Here is an 18,251-nt window from a genome sequence, read left to right as displayed (position 1 = left end):
CAACAAGTAGTTTGCACTTGAAGGCGAGGCATCGCCTTTAAAGAGGGACTTGGAAATTCAAGACACATCACCATCCCTTATTGAGGTACGGTAAGACAAAGTGTCACCTGTTCACGGTTACATTGTGATTTGTGCATTGACACATGCCACACATGCACAGGCGTACAGCGTGATAGTTGTGTACCGAAAACATTGTGTTTAGGAAAGGTTTTCTTAGCTTGTGTCGTAATGATTTCAATCGGTATTCTGGAGCAGACAGTGACACGTTTCATGACCCCGCTAGAGACAGGGGCACGGGGTGAAGGGAACTCATCGGGGTATTCCATTCATTTATTGTGCCTTCAGACAGCTGTGTGAGCAGGGAGGAGGGGGAGGCAAACCTGGAGAACTTCTGCCTAATTGAGGGGATATGCAACTTTAATAGGGCTGTCATTTGTCAGCTCCAGATAAAAGAACCTGTAGCTGGGAGAGGAGCGTCATTGCTTCTATTATTTTCTTTCTCCAGTTTGAGTCCTTCTCACCTGTTCTATCGTCACCTATGTTCTTCGCATCCTTGCAGGATTTAGGCTGCTCCTAACTGCCTCCCCCATGCGAGTCATGTCGGATCCAGAGATATGGGCAAGATCGACGAGAACGAGAGGATAATCCTCAACGTTGGGGGCACCAGACACGAAACGTACCGGAGCACCCTGAAGACAGTGCCAGGGACCCGGTTGGCACTCCTTGCATGCGAAGCTCACAGTGACCAAGGACTGGACCAACAGCCTGTGCCCAGCTCCTTCCAGTGCACCTCCAGGGGCAATGAGTTCTTCTTTGACCGACACCCCGGGGTCTTCGCGTACGTACTCAACTACTACCGCACTGGCAAGCTCCACTGTCCAGCCGATGTTTGCGGCCCCCTCTTTGAAGAGGAGTTGGCTTTTTGGGGCATTGATGAGACGGACGTGGAGCCCTGTTGTTGGATGACCTACCGTCAGCATCGTGATGCAGAAGAAGCGCTGGACATCTTCGAGACCCCGGACCTAATCACGGGAGAGCCGCCGCCTGTTGATGAAGATGACGAGGATCTGGATAAGAGACTGGGCATTGAGGACGTGGTGGGTCCTGATGGCAAGGCTAGTCGCTGGAGAAGGTTACGACCCCGCATTTGGGCTTTATTCGAAGATCCTTATTCTTCCAGAGCCGCCCGGGTAAGTCCTGACATTCCATCACCCAGGGTTATTAGGATGGAGTTTCCTCCTTTCACAAAACTTTACTCATTGACCTGTTGGTTTATATATCATTTGCTTTGGCTAATTCTTGCTATTTTCTTTGCAAAGTCTACCAATAAACTCTGAGTACTGTTACTGGAACCAGTAAAAACCATTACTGGAAAAGTGCAAGATGCTTGGAATGAGTTTTCCTTGGGCAATATAGAGGTCAGAGCAAAAGCAAGTAAATAAACCAGCACAATTACCTAATGTAGCCTCAGCTGTTTTATCAAATGCCTTAATGGCATTTGTTGACTAGTTTGACTTTATTTACTGTCAATCAGTGTAAATACACAGAGTGGCATTTTCCCATCTGCAGCTTGTATATAAATAAACACACTAGGATTTTTTTGCTTGTTTATGAGTTGAATTGAAAGTATTGTTGCTTAATTGTAGGGGTGTTTCCCAGTTTTGAGCTACTTCATTTTCCAACACAATTTCTCACTAAGAGTCTACTTATAGACTAGGCCTTCATGAATGAATGAACTCAGAGTACCTTGGTTAACATTTGTCACCCCACTTGTATGGGTTAAACCCTATTTAATTCTGACTTTATCTGACTAATAACAAAGCAGAAATATTAATTCCTAGTAGTTCTGTAAAGCAAACCTTTTCATCACTGGTAAAGCTAATCCTAGTTATTTTCACCCACTTAGTATGGCTTCAGTAAACATCATCTACTAATAACACTAGTAACACATGGGTGTTGATTATATGGATTTATGAAGTTGAATAGTAACTACAAAGAATTAGCTCATGCATCTAAAACCAACTGTTCATGAATCAATGGAGCATCTAGCTCATAGCTCATAGCTGAGATATGGCCTTAGAACAATTGCCATGAAATGTGTTATAGATTGGGGATGTGATGGGAAATAAGACATTTCTTGCTTTTGCTTTTGTTGGGGGGCTCAAGGAGTTTTCAAACCATTAACAACATTGCACAAAAGTCTGTGGAAAAAAAACTAATTATTCTAAGACTGCCAACTAATATTCTCAGGCTTACCCATGATTAGTTTCAACCCTAATTTTCATTTTGCCTCTGTGGTATGTTTTTCTCATTTGTATTAAATCATATTATAAAATATTTATAAAGGTGTTCTACCTACTATGCTGAATAACTTTTAAACCTAAATCCACCTATAAAAATACAATTCCTTGTGGCATTGAATATCGCAAAACGATTCACACAACATTGTTAATGCTCTATAAGATGGCACAGTCACTACACGTGACAGAATGTCTTTGACTTTTTCACCCCTTTTCTATAGACTGTTTGGTCCAAGGATCAGGCCCTTCACACTTTACATCTTTGTTTCTTTAGAGTTGTAATTTAATATGTAACTCATTCTAAAGGACTGTAGTATCTGTTTGTGTTATGTAAACAAGATGATGAGGATAATAATAATAATAATAATAGCTAGTAAATACAATTTCCATTCATAATTCTTACTAATGATGTTCCTCAAATCATCCAAACATATTTTAATTTTGTTTCTTTTCTGTTATTTTAGATGTGAAAATAGATTTCATAATGCTAACAAAGTGAAAGGTCTTACTGCAATCATAAACATGTGATAGCTGTACCTTGTCACATACTGTATGTATATATATATATATATATTTATATATATATATACGGTATATATAGTTTGCTTTGGGGTGGTCTACTTATTATGATTATTATTATTATTTACATTTGCTCAATGCTGTTAATGTTTAGGTCAACAACGCATTTGACACCCAAATATTTAAGCCTTTTGAAAAGATGAAATAGTTCAGGTTCCAAGAATAACATATATTCTAGGAAATGTTAAATATTTTTTTGTTACAATAAGATTAAAAAAATATATCTAATCTTAGCTGCAACATATATTGTAAAAGTGATACTAATAAGCCAATGAATGGTGACAACCTAGGTAGAGAGATTTATAAACAAAACCAAAGAAGTCACAATCATTGTAAGATTACAAAATAGATGAAAGTTTGTGTTTGCCATGGCAGTCTGCATTCTGAAATGACTCTTCATTAATGTTTTCCAAAAACGAAGACAGAATGGGGGAGGGGGACATTAGATATCAACATCAAATAAATAAAAAGATGACTTATAAAGACAGCAAATTGTACAGCTACTGTCAATAGCAGGTTTAGCTGCCATCTACTGTTATTCCCTTATAACAGATATTTTCATTTCTAATTATTTTTTATTTATCCAATGATTCATATACTTATTAGTCATCTTGTGAGTCACATTAATAATCCAGTATGCAGAATATTAGGCATTATCTGGTGAGATAAGGTGGCAGCAATCCAGTGCCAGCCAAAAAGCTGTTGTGCAAACCAAAAGCTAGCTGTAATGTTAATGGGGCCATAGGCAACTTTCCTGTTGTTGGTGCTTTTTAATTACTCTGATTCTTAGCAATAATTATAATAATTATTTATAAATATTATGTGTGCAAATTTGATGATTTGTTAAAAAAAAGAATAGTGAGTATTTGAAAGCCATGATTGTGTTGTGCTATATGATTCATGTGGTGATGCCACAAATCACAAGACTCTCATGTTCTACTAGAGACCTGTGTACTATAATGACCCAAATGATAAATAGAAAGGCATAATAAGTCTAATGAAAAATCTAGCCTATAAAGTGCATTAATTAAAATATAGATGCTATAATGCAATGTATAAACAATCATACCAATAACATTGGATAGTTTCAGTGTACTAATATAATGTCTGTTGGGTAGCTACAATTGCAGGTGCAATGTGCATCTCTAAAACCATTCTTAGCATTATTGTATTACCTCAAGGTTAATTGAAGCATCAAACAATAAGTTCGTTCGAAGAAGAAGAGGTCAAATAACTTTTTGTACAGTACTTAAAGGCATATCAAAGTATTGATATGCCTTTAAGTACTGTACAAAAAGTTATCTGACCTCTTCTTCGGAACGAAAGGTTGAAAAAAACCCATTTGATTAATGTTTCCAGTTACCCCCAGGGCCTCTTCCTTTGAGATTCAAGGTTTTTCTGTAACAGTCATATTAGGGAAAACATGAATGACCTTTACCTTTAATGTCAGTAGATCTTAAAAAAACAACTTTAAAATAAATACATTTAGAATGCATTTTAACACATTGAAGTCCATAAAACATCATAAACATAAATTGAAGCATGATAATTACGTTAAGAATTATGATTATGCTGTTAGTAAACAATGCATTAATTAACCAACAGTCCATTATGTAGACATGCTATTTATTGGCCAGAGAGCCATTAATCTATGCAGATAGCGTGCTTCCCTCAGTAATTCATATTTTATTATGTTGCAGCAAAAAATGAAAGTACTTTGCAGCAACTAACACTTTAATTGGGTGAGGGCATGTTTTAAATGTTATTTTTAAACACAAACATTCTGGAATTGCCAGAAGAATCTTTAAAAAAGGCATATCCTTTTTAAAGTTAATATGTTTGTAATCTACATTAGATATTGATTGTTGTTTCCTATTTAATGAGGAAGATTACATGTTCTGTTCAGATTTCGTTTTATCTTGTCTGTGTTGTACCATGGCTTCTATAAATAGAGATTTATAGAATTTGAAATATAAGTTGTCATAGCAACATGTGGAAAAAAGAAAAGAACCAACAGTAGAGGAAAGAAGACACTAGTACTCAGAAACCATCTGATGACATTGCTTATCTACATGTTTTTCGTTATATATCCTTTCCATCCATTATTTATATCTTAAGACAAAATAATGCTGCTATCTTTGACAGAGGGATATATTGTACAAACCTCAATAACTCTAAGACTGTTCAATGTCTTTTTTTCATTATACAGTGTTACCTGTGCAGCTTTAACTATCTATAGTCTGTTTTCATTCATAACATTTGAAACTGAGCATAATATTAGTATGAATGAAATAAGAAAACATGTATGGATGGGTGTAGGGTAGCTACAGAGGTTTAAGTAAGTTGTAGTCAAAACATCTTCCTGGTTTGCATCACCTACAATGTAGGGGGTTAGGGGGACTGAGGGTTTCCCCCTGCTGTATGTGTATTGTTTATTTGTGAGAAAACCCCACAAATTGTTGGCTTGTTTGTTAACATTTTTTATGTGTGTTCTACTTAGGCCACTATGTGCTCCCTCCACTTATGGGTTTAGTGTCCCCTGGACTATTTCCCTGGAGTCACTACGCTTTGTTGGTAGAGACCCTTACTAAGAGGGCTCTTAATCTGTCTTTCTGACTTTTGCTCAGTGTTAGCTAACAATGACAGTGCCTCAAGTTCCCACACTCATGCCCACATGCTAAACATGTGTTCCTTGGATGTCAAGGGTATCACTAGAGCACTCAAAAGGAAGAAGATATTGCATCACTTACACACTTTAAAGACACAGATAGATTTCTTACAAGAAACACATTTGTCTGCTGAAGAGCAAATTAAGCTTAGGACTGGCTTTGTGGAGGAAATGGTTTGTGTGGTAACTTGTTGTTGTCCATAAACAAAGTAAACAGGTTTGTGTGGGCGGGCTTAGAATCCTTCCCTCTCACAATTCATGAGAGTGCTTAAAGCAAGTGATGCATGAATACACTGGAAACAGGATTTGATGTCAAATGCATCATCTCAATCCAGGGCATTTAGTATAATGCCACACAGGAACTCCTCCAGTTCATTTTCCTCCATGGTGGATGTGGTAAGAGTCAGCTCCCAGTAGTGAGCTATTCTCAGATGTGGAGGCTTAACAGTGGGTGAGATAAAAGTGTGTGGAAGGGGATTGTTTTTAATACAATCTGTTTTAAAAGATCTGGAGGACAGATAGTTAATTGTGATATGATCCATTCATGATCACAATATGTATATTTTGCCACTTTCCATAATATCGTCATATTTGACCATGCACCAATTATGCTGTTTTTAAAATTCAAGCCATCGCACTTGTCTTCCTTCTATTTGTGTATTTATGCCCCTATTGCTAGCAACGTCTCTGGACTTGTGAGCTAGCCTAAAGCAGGCCTGGGTAAACTGGGTGGGTATTTCAACATACATAAAACAGATTATTGTAGTCTTCCAAAAATGTTATGAGACATTTTACTCTATATAGAAACTAAGGTTGTGGAGGATAAGATTGACAATTTTATCCAGCAGTTGGTACTCCCAACACTCAGCCCAGACTATCAAGCTGCCTAGAACAAACCTGTGGACAGGGGGAGGTTTTGGAAGCCTCAAATGCTAAAGCCTCAGCCCCCCAATTGAGGGGAAGGTTGTAGACTTTTTTTGACGGTCACGTCAGACAACAACCTGGCTAGAATAATGGTGCTTCACATATCCTATCTTACAAGAATGAACTGGGATCATAACTAAATGATAATAACACACTTTAGGAACACTTTTACAAAATATGGCAGCCATTTAAAGACACCTTACCTGATGCCCAGCAGAACCAGGTCTTTATTCATTTGGAGTGGTATTGTCCACAGAATCTAGTGACTACTCTTCTCTAGGCGGGCTCCTGGTCTTTCCACTGGATGACGGCGGGGGCATTCAGTAGGAGGGAAAGGAATCTTCGTGAAGTTACAGCCTCAATGGATGAACGGCGGCCTTTATTCTTTATTTTTCTTTGCTATGTGTCGTACCTACCTGTCCGGCCGGGGTCCCACGGCGTTCCTCGCGCACGTCCCCCTCGTGTACTGACGTGCGCTCGACACGCACACGAGGGGGCGTGCGTATCGAGCAGGCACGCCTCCCAGCCACTGACAGCCCTGATCGGGCTGCCGCAGCATATCAGCAGCGATCGGAGAAACGATCCGCTGCTACATGCTCGCGGCACCCGACCAGTGCCTCTTCTGCCTGTGTGGCGCTTCCGCGTCGCTCGCGGGTAACACAAGCAGAGAGGACTTTGTGGTTGAGCCGCCGGAGGCATGTCGACGGAGGCTGTTTACATTACCTCCCCTTCCTGTGTGGCTCTTCCGCGTCATTCGCGGAAGTAACACAGGCAGGAGGTTTTGTTAGGTTGCCATCGCGACGACGCTATTATTGCACCGGTCGCGATGACGTCATCTTACCTGCTCTCCCGCCATTGGCTCTATTTCAACTTCCTGGTCCTATGTTTCCTTGCCTGTTCAACGAGTCCATGTTATTGTTCTCAGGGTGTTTGTGTTGCTCTTGCTTTCTAATTGATATCCACGTGTACCAGACCTCGGCTTTCGTTCTTCTGACCTTGATCCTGCGCTGCCCGTCCCGACCTCGGTTTTTGTTCTTTGACTACGCTCCTGTGCTGCCTGCTTCGATCCCGGCTTGTTTATCGGATATTCTCGCCATTTCTGCATCGTGGGTTCATCACCTGTGGTGCCTGATCCGACGTAACACATTGAACGGGCCATACCATGGACCCCGCGGAAATGGCTAACGTCCTCTCCCGCCAGGACCTGCAGGACCAGCTTCTTACGTCCCATTCCACGCAATTACAGTCCTTATCCAGCAAAATGGACACCATGACTGACTTGCTACGGTCTCTGGCTGTTGCTCCCTTTGCCAGACCGTCTTTCTTACCTAGGGATCCCAGCCCAGAGGAAGGAGGCGCTACCGCTCGCTTGCCTCTCCCGGACAAATATGCTGGGGATCCTAAAGAATGCAGGGGGTTCCTACACCAATGTTTGCTGCATTTCCGCAACCATCCACGGGCGTTTTGTACCTCCTCCAAATGGGTGTCCTTTATCATCTCACTGTTGAAGGGTGAGGCACTGCTATGGGCCTCTCCCCTTATCGAGCAGGGATCCGACCTGATGGATGACTGCCCAGCTTTCATGGCAGCCTTGCGTTCAGTCTTCGATATGCCAGGCCGCAAAGAAACAGCGGAGACCTCCTTGTTGGAGCTACAACAGGGACATAAGACTCTAGCCCAATATACAGCGGAATTCCGTACTCTGGCCTGTGAACTCCAGTGGGATCAAGGCGCCCTCCGAGCCGCTTATCGGAAGGGTCTCAATGACAAGATCAAAGATGTGCTGTTGTTCCACGACCCCCCATCTGACCTGGAGGACTTTATCACCCTCTGTTTGCGCGTGTACAAGCGCATTCAGGAGTGACACTTGGAGAAAGACAAAGGCAGGTGATATCGGCCATTTACCACCCATAGCAGTCCTCATTCTCCACCTACCACACCTAGCCATCCCTCCGAGGAACCCATGGAGATCGGCAGCATACGTCACCTCACCGAAGCGGAAAAGACACGAAGGAGGAATCAAGGTCTCTGTTTCTACTGTGGTCAAGCGGATCTCCTCCTACGTACATGTCCGCAACGTCCGGGAAACGAAAGAGCTTAGGGACCAAAGGAGGAGAACCCCTAAGCATTAAGAACATTTCTCCTCCCCAACGCATGTTGATACCCGTCTTGCTTAGGTGGCTAGACCACTCCGTGGTCACCCACGCTTTCATAGACTCCGGGGCGGCTGGAGTGTTCCTGGACGAACAATGGGCCGTACGACACGGGCTACCGCTACGTCCCAAAAAGACTCCTTCTGTGGTGACGGCTGTTGATGGTAGTCTCTTAGGTCGGGGAGTGGTCACCCAAGAGACCAGTCCGCTTACTATGTTCATTGGGGCAACCCACAGAGAAACCATCACATTCGAACTCATACAGTCACCTCATGCCCCCTTGATACTGGGGTTCACCTGGCTACGGCTGCACAACCCACGCATTGACTGGGACAAAGGCGAGATACTTGCATTGAGTCCTTCTTGTCACCGCCTTTGTTCTCTACCCTGCACACGGGTGAACCTCGTACTGGAGATCAAGCCTACAGACCCCAAGCTTCTAGTGCCGAAACATTATTGGGACTTTCTGGATGTATTTTCCAAGAAACAGGCAGAACGTCTACCCCCTCACAGATCCTATGACTGTGCCATAGACTTGTTGCCAGGTACCATGCCACCACGAGGACGCACATATCGGAGCCAGAAAATGAGGCCCTTGAATTATACATCAAAGAGAGCCTGGAGAAGGGCTTTATCCGACCCTCTTCCTCACCAGCAGGGGCTGGATTCTTTTTTGTCTCCAAGAAGGAGGGCTCCCTTCGGCCATGCATAGACTACAGGGGACTAAATCGCATTACCGTAAAAAAACGTTATCCTCTTCCGTTAATAACGGAGATCTATGACAGATTGAAGGGGGCTACGATTTTCACCAAGCTCGACCTAAGAGGGGCATACAACCTAGTACGCGTGAAGGAAAACGATGAAAGGAAGACTGCCTTTAATACGAGATATGGTCATTATGAGTACAGGGTAATGCCCTTCGGCCTCTGTAATGCCCCTGCCGTGTTTCAAGCCTTCGTTAATGACGTGTTCCGAGACATGTTGCTCTCCCACGTGGTCGTCTATCTCGACGATATTCTTGTATACTCACCTGATGTCAAAACCCATCGTATACATCTACGTTCTGTTCTGCAAAGACTGCGTGAGAACGGTCTCTATGCCAAAGCCGAGAAATGCGACTTCGAAAAGAACAGCCTTCCATTCCTCGGGTACATCATCTCCGCTCATGGCCTCGAAATGGACCCCAGCAAGTTGAAGGCTATCCTCGGTTGGCCTATTCCCCATACCGTAAAAGCTGTACAACGCTTTCTGGGATTCGCCAATTATTATTGGCGCTTCATACGCAATTATGCCTCCATCGCAGCGCCCATTATCGCCTTTACTAAAAAGGGGGCTAATCCCAAGTACTGGTCAGTGGAAGCCGTGAAAGCCTTCGAGCGACTGAAACAAGCCTTCTGTTCAGCTCCCGTTCTGCAACGACCAGATCCTGCTTTACAGTACCTCCTAGAAGTGGACGCTTCAGAGAACGGTGCTGGGGCTGTTCTATCTCAACGGAACCTGATAACGTCCAAATACCTCCCCTGTGCGTTCTTCTCAAAGGGCTTCTTATCCGCCGAACGTAACTATGACGTGGGAAACAGAGAACTACTCGCGGTCAAAATGGCCTTTGAGGAATGGCGTCACCTACTCGAAGGTACCAAACTGCCTGTTGTGGTCATGACGGACCACAAGAACCTACAATATATAGAATCTGCTCGACGTCTGAATCCTCGAAAAGCTTGTTTTTCACCCGCTTTAATTATGTCATGACATATCAGCCCAGAAGTAAAAACGTCAAAGCAGATGCTCTCTCCCGTCAATTCGATAGCCATCGGGACTTCACCCAAGATGAACCCATCATTCCACAAGCACGCGTCATCTCTTCCTTATCCTCTTTCATGATGCACCGGATTCGTATACAACAGGCGCACATCACCGCTTCCCAACGTCCTCCATCGGGACGCCTATACGTCCCCCAGCGGTTTCGTGATGCTGTTCTCCACTGGGGTCATAACCCACCACTAGCCGGTCATCCTGGAGCCTGCAAAACTGAGTACCACATCCGGAAAACCTTCTGGTGGCCGTCCTTAACACGTGATGTCAGCGCCTTCATTGCCACCTGTCCCAATGTGCCCGTCACAAGTCCGTGCACACACGACCTTCCTGTCTCTAAAGGGTTCACTACCATTCTCGTTGTGGTTGACAGGTTCACCAAACAGGCCCACTTTATTGCCCTGCACAAGCTACCCACGGCGTCCCAGTTGGCGGATGTGTTCATCTGAGACGTAGTTCGGTTACATGGCCTGCCGCTCCACGTGGTATCGGATAGGGGTCCCCAGTTTGTATCCAGATACTGGAGGACCCTGTGCTGCAAGTTATGCATCAGGACACATCTGTCCTCGGCTTATCACCCACAATCGAACGGCCAGACGGAGCGCACCAATCAGACCTTAAAACAATACCTGCGCTTACACGTCAATGAACGCCAAGACAATTGGTCTTCCCTGTTACCCCTTGCCGAGCTGTCCTACAACAACGCTGTCCATGAATCCTTGCGTTGTTCGCCGTTTTATGCCGCTTTGGGATACCAAAGCGTTGTCCTACTGCCGCCATCCGCCTCTCGCGGTGCTAGCATTCCTGCCGTCGAGGAGCGGGTTGCCAATATGCGTGCCCATTGGAAAGCCCTCAGTGACCAGCTGGTCAAGGCCCAGACCCGCAGCAAGGCTGCTGCTGACAAGCATCGTGCTACGCCTCCTCGCTACAGGGTTGGCGACTATGTCTGGCTGTCCGCGCGGAACATCGCACTCCGTCAGCCCAGTAGGACGCTTGGTCCCCGATTTCTTGGTCCCTTCCGCATCGTCCGTCGTATCAACGAGGTCGCCGTGTCCCTTGCTCTTCCTCCGTCCATGCGTATCCCCAACACGTTCCACGTGTCTCTCCTTAAACCCTGCGTGGTTAACCGCTATTCTGTGTCCCTTCGTCCTCCTGCCCCTGTCCTTGTCCGCGGTCACGAGGAACACATCGTCCGTCGCGTGCTCGACTCCCGTTGGCACCGCGGCTCCCTCCAGTATCTGCTCGACTGGCGTGGGTACGGTCCGGAGGAACGGACCTGGGTTCCTGCCTGCGCTGTGCACGCGCCTCTCTGTGTCTCCCGTTACCATGCCCGATTCCCTCTCCGTCTTGGTCCTTCGCGCCCGGAGCGCGCTCCTGGGAGGGGGGGTTGTGTCGTACCTACCTGTCCGGCCGGGGTCCCACGGCGTTCCTCGCGCACGTCCCCCTCGTGTACTGACGTGCGCTCGACACGCACACGAGGGGGCGTGCATATCGAGCAGGCACGCCTCCCAGCCACTGACAACCCTGATCGGGCTGCCGCAGCATATCAGCGGCGATCGGAGAAAGATCCGCCGCTACGTGCTCGCGGCACCCGACCAGTGCCTCTTCTGCCTGTGTGGCGCTTCCGCGTCGCTCGCGGCGGCAACACAAGCGGGGAGGACTTTGTGGTTGACCCGCCGCAGGCATGCCGGCGGCGATCGAGTGTTCGATCGCCGCTGCATGTCCACGGAGGCTGTTTACATTACCTCCCCTGCCTGTGTGGCTCTTCCGCGTCATTCGCGGAAGTAACACAGGCAGGAGGTTTTGTTAGGTTGCCATCACGACAACGCTATTATTGCGCCGGTCGCGATGACATCATCTTACCTGCTTTCCCTCCATTGGCTCTATTTAAACGTCCTGGTCCTATGTTTCCTTGCCCGTTCAACGAGTCCATGTTATTGTTCTCAGGGTGTTTGTGTTGCTCTTGCTTTCTAATTGATATCCACGTGTGCCAGACCTCGGCTTTCGTTCTTCTGACCTTGATCCTGCGCTGCCCGTCCCGACCTCGGCTTTTGTTCTTTGACTACGCTCCTGTGCTGCCTGCCTCGATCCCGGCTTGTTTATCGGATATTCTCGCCATTTCTGCATCGTGGGTTCGTCACCTGTGGTGCCTGATCCGACGTAACACTATGATGTTGTTTTTGTTTATTTTTGGCATAATTTCATAAATAGGAAAGAAAGTTTACCCTGCTGTGCTGTGGGGACCAGAGGGGCTGTCTCTCTCCCCGCAGAAATGGCGAACTACAACAAATATCTTTGGTTAGCATCAGAACTGCCTGTCTTGCAGGTTGCTATAATATTATTCATAAATACAATGGCCAGAAAAGGTGACTCCTGTCCTTTCATACTTATCTGTCTTGCAGTACCTATGTGGGATTTATATGTACTTTCCGTAATCCTCACTTAAATACTTATATAAACTACTTGTTAGTACTAATATACCATCATCAACATATTATGTTTGTAGCAATACTTATATAGGGATCAGTATTAAAATTGCTATTAGATGGGTTATTAAAACCACATTTATGACCTTGACGTGGTTAGATACATGTCCCTATTCTTTAATAAGAGGTATTTGTTACAGTATATCACCATCTATTGTAAAAGAGCATTTATCTGAAGTATAGCAAATAACTGAGTCAATCAGGAACTACAACTGATGTAGACGTGCCAAAAATGTAATCACTGATGTATATGACAAAATAAATAAGCATTACTTCCCTTTTAATAGAGAGGGAGAATTAACATTAGTAAGTCATAGCATTATATTTTATAACCATAATGCAATTCTTTTCAAGTATGACATCATATTACACAATGCTATATATATAAAATAAATATATTTAGATGCAAGCTTTATTAATTCATATGTGGAAGGGTGTGTGGTAGTTTTTTGATCATTACATCTAGTTTGTGTAATTGGAAATTTCAACACTGAACTCTGAACACCAAGACATTGATTTACAAAGCATATACCCAGATACTAGACATGTGCATTAGGCTTCATACTAATTGCAAATTTACCTTATTTTGGTAAATTTGGCGAGGCTAGACCCTCCACAAATCGTATGAAAACAAAGCAAAAAGTTTCATCTGTAATTTGTGGGCCACCATTCACTCTCATGCTTTCTAAACGTTTCCCTACCTTCTGTGCCAACCATTTCCTCTTCTGCACCTTGTTATGCATTTTCTTCTCTTTCTTCATCTTCTATCTTCTCCCTTCTCTTTTCAGTCTTCTATCCTCATCTGCATTTCCACAGACATAACCCGGCAAAAACTTCTGTCAAAATGGCGACGCTTGCAGTGACTTCCTCTCCCCGATCCTCCAATTGGGGAGAGGACGTTACCTAAAGGGCCGTCATTTTGCCATCACTTGAACGGAGGGCAATATGGTGGTGCGTCCAATCACATTCTCTCCCTGATCAGGGAGAGGACGTCATGGAAAGTGCTATCAGTTTGCCCTAAAGTGAACTGAGGGCAATATGGTGTCATGTCTAGTAATGTCTTCTCCCCTGAAATAAATGGACACAGGGATCAGAATAGAACTCCTCCCACAATGTTTGCTAAACCAGCACTTGAGCTAATCGGTGGCATGTACATCGCATGTGTTCGACATAGGTCCTGAATGGAAGATAGCTAGGGGGTGAGGAAGGGGGAAAATGATGATGGGTGATTCAGCTGAATCCCCTCATGCATTTGCAAATGGAACACAACAGAAATTTATCATATGCATTAAGCTTTATATGTGCCTTTAAAAAATGTTACCAGTCAGATTACCTGGGTTGTGGAAAAGTCGGAATGTCAAATATATAATGATCATTCCTCTATTGCTAACTTAACTCACCCATCAGAAAACATTGCTGTATAGCTGTGACCGGGTGCGTTGTGTTAGCTTTTTAAAAAAAATGTTTTATTTTACAAAAAGCGGATGTGTTTATGTCAATATACCAGTCAGATTGCCACAGAAGAATGGTAAGCTGTTATTTTATAATGTCAAAACCCTCCATTAACCACCAGTAGTACAAATTGTTCTCAACCTTAGTGGCTAGCAATCAAAGTGTTTATCAAATCAATGGATTATTCTCACCATTTACACTAAACAATAATTTGATGAATCATTACTGGATGACTTCATTTACATAAACACCCACCTTAACAGTAATCACACTCACGAGCACGTATTCCTTTATCATTATTTTAAAGGAAGGTAGAGAGGGATTGCACCATGACTAATCTCCCATGTCACATTTATACATGCTGTAGGCAACACTAAGTAGTTTCCAGCAAAGAATAACATGGAGTCATAACATAAGTTAGGCATATCTAAGACTATATGACAATTACTAGCAAATCAAACCCAGACAATAGAATTACCAGGTAAAGCTCTGTTGACATCTCTCTGGAATAAAACCATAAATGGATGAACTGTGATGAAATTGTTAGTATTACATGTTGATCTATACAGTGCCTGTAGATGCTATAGTCCCATTATAATGAGAGGCAAATTGCAATTTTAGAATAACATTAAAATATACAAGTAAAAAAAACAAATATAAAACATACTAGTAGCGAAAAAGAAGGCCCTGCTCCTAGGGCCGGCCCTATCATGGAGCAGAGTGGGGCAATTGCCCCAGGCGGCACTTTTGAAGAGGTGGCACTTTGCCTCCCCAAGCGGCATTTTTTTGTTTTAAGTGGAGGAGAGAAAGGGGCGCCGAGTGGTTTTCACTTATCAAGTTGTCAGTACCCGCTCGGCGCCCCTCTCTCTCCTCTGCGAGCCATCTAGCTCGGTCTCGGTGCCGGCTTGTAATGCTGAGCGCCGGAATATGGCGTCATTTCCGGCGCCCAGCAGTAAAGCGGCGCGCACCGTGGCAGAGCAGGGAGACTCGCCACAGGACTGCTGAAAGGTAAGTGAAGTACAAAGGGGGGGTAGGGTAGATAATAGGGAGGGAGGGAGAGGAAGGGTAGATAATGACCCCTGGCGTTGGCAGGGGGGGCAGCATTTAAAACTTCATCCCAGGCAGCATTATGTCTTGGGCCGGCCCTGTCTGCTCCTGCAATCTTACAATCTTTTAGAACTGAATCATGAAGCTGAATGTTTCAGTAGAGAAGATTCTATAATGTTGCAAATGGTTTATTAAAGTTATATTATTAAAAAAACATTTATTCATGTACCTCTAAATAATAATTTGTATTGATGTTGAAAGCTCGGAATAGAGTATGACTTTCTATCCGCTGTATGTAAGGTGTTCAAGTGCTCTGCAAAAGGTTACAAACACAAGTACTATGTGATAGAATAATTATCATCACATGAAAAGAGATAACTCTCTATTTAACTCTTTTTTTTATGGATACAATGAATTAATTTAAACATGCATTGGTATAAAGCTATTCTGAAAATAAGGCATCAGTAAAAAAATAGCGGACTAGATGGGTCTTATCCACCATCAAATTCAAAATTCAATTCTATCTTCATAATACACACATTACTTAGTACTGCTAAGTAAAAAGCTAATTAAATTACAGGCAAATAACCGGTAACAGGGATGTGTTTTTTCCATTTCCTGCATTCTTATTTTGAGTAGGCTTAATGTAAACGAATGAGGAACAACAGAGGCACTTGTTAATATCTCAAGAAACAATACAAAGTTTTGTGATGGTAGCATCATTTTAGGGTTGAATGAAAATATACACATTTTCCTTCAAAGAAGTTGAAGTCTAAGAAGCCATTGGATGCACAGTTTCCATGTCACACTCCTTCGACGTAGAACCTAAATTTGAGCATGTTTTTCAGAACTGTCCACCATCCTTCAGTAGTGATTTCTTGCTGATTCCCAGCACTCAATGTATAAGCATCCTTCCTCTGGGGATTATTGAGATCCAGCTGTAATATATATAGGGAGGATGTCAAACAGCCTTTTGTAGGCAATGCCCCTGTCCTTCCTAATTATAAATGAAGTATTAATGACACAAACCGCTAAATAAAGTGGTGGAAATGGGCCTAAATGCTCAATGCACCATACGTCATCTGAGATTGCAGGTAATTATACTACATTATTTACATTGTTTTATGCAAATTTGATGAGACAAGAACAGTAAGGGTTTGATTGCATTTCTTTTGGCCCTTTGGTAACTGATTGAATTATAAAGTAGTTTCTGTTTTTCGTTTCTATTTATATTCCTAAATCCAAACCAGCTGGAACCTTTTAGAATATATTCTCCATGAACTATTTGTCTCCCATTAATGTTTGATGAGACACTGAAAACTCTTAATGGATTTTTTGAGAATTGTGAAAATCAGTTTTATTCACGTAATTCACACTAGTTTTTAACACACTTACTCTACTTTTACTTAAAAGGTTAATGACTGATATATTTTCACTGCAATTGATAGACTTCTTTTGTGGTAAACAACCTAGTAATTGTCATCTAATGAAATCAACTATATAGTATTTTAATTATAATTTAGTCTGATGGGTGAATAAAATTGTGTTATAATACCGGCAAAAATGGAGGTTTCATTTTACCCACATACTGTAACTTTCATTCCCTTCATCTGCACTAGATACTGGTGCTTATGTTACTATGGGAACAGTCTAGTTCCTAGTTTTCTGCATCCACTGAGGAAAGTCTCCTTGCTGTCTTATTGATTTGAAAAGTCATTGTACCGTAGCTGTGACATCAAGCCAAATAGGGGATCTGCCCTCTCATATGATTGCATACCTTATTATATAGGTCTAAATGTCCTGTAAAGTCCACAATGTTTTGTTTGAACTCAGAGTAATCCAACACATTAAAACAAGGCAGGATTTTACATATGCATAAATAAATACATAATAAAATAAATAAAAGAGTATGCACATTTTATGTTATGTGAAAGCTTGTTATATAATAGCAAAATTACTTTTTCAACTAAAAATATAAAATAAAAATAACAGAAATCATAACTAGAATCAACCAGTCAAATGTTATCATTCTAAAAAAGGAAATTGAACATGGGGTAAAGTTTGGTATCATTAAACAGTTTGTCTGTGGACTGATGTATATGTAATCTCTTTACACATATATGTCATCTTTTTCCACATTTATGCAAATCAACCATTCTTGATTATACGTCTTGGTACAGTCCACATCAGCAGTTGCTTCTTGAGAAAAGCAAAGTCAAAATGTTTGAGTGTTTTTTTTTCAAAGTCAAAGTAGCTCTAAAACACACCTCCAATCTTGTTTATTTGATGCAATAATTTGTGTGTTTTTAGTTAGATTGCGTTTATTCATTATTGTTACTTAGATGAGGAACATAGCATATTTTAAAATGTATTAGTTTATTAATATTTTTAAAATGCATACATAAATGCTGGTAATTCCAAAGGGTTCACTAACTTTTTCCTGCCATTGTATATCGAAGCTCTATGTCTATAGGATAACATTTCAGGAATGTAATATAATGGAATGTGATTATGATATTTTCAACCTACTTACTTTTCTAAAGCTACTGTAATCTAGTGTCTCCAACTCACAGGCTGAATGTCAGCATGCATGCAACTGAAAAGCATCCTTCTTTTTTAGTTTTTTTTGGGGGGGAAATCTTAAGGGTAGGACAGGCTTTTATAATAATAAACTAATAAAAGGGCTATGTTAGTTATGCAATACATATTCCGTTGCTACAAGCACTGACGTACAAAAACAGGACAGATCTCAGCACCTCAGTTAACCTTCTGCACCATCGCCTGAATTCCTGCTGGTATCGAAAGTTATGAAACTAGTTTTACAAGAGTT

The 18,251-nt window shown here is 42.6% G+C and overlaps 1 protein-coding gene across 3 annotated transcripts in view; it reads left to right on the top strand.

Moving 5' to 3' along the window:
* The first annotated feature begins 614 nt into the window (after positions 1–614).
* LOC149302727 (voltage-gated potassium channel KCNC2-like) overlaps positions 615–18,251 on the top strand; it is a 79,657-nt gene continuing 62,020 nt past the window's right edge. For all 3 annotated transcript variants that reach the window (XM_089482049.1, XM_089482052.1, XM_089482051.1), the window contains exon 1: positions 615–1,190. In XM_089482049.1, the coding sequence (XP_089338175.1) occupies positions 615–1,190 (576 nt within the window). The remainder of the gene's footprint in view (positions 1,191–18,251) is intronic.

The sequence above is a fragment of the Sceloporus occidentalis genome, unplaced genomic scaffold (genome assembly GCF_023333645.1).
Source record: "Sceloporus occidentalis isolate IW3139 unplaced genomic scaffold, rSceOcc1.0.p SCAF_17, whole genome shotgun sequence".
Lineage (NCBI taxonomy): Eukaryota > Metazoa > Chordata > Lepidosauria > Squamata > Phrynosomatidae > Sceloporus > Sceloporus occidentalis.
Note: the sequence above shows the minus strand (reverse complement) of the source record. Positions and strands in the feature narration are given on the sequence as shown.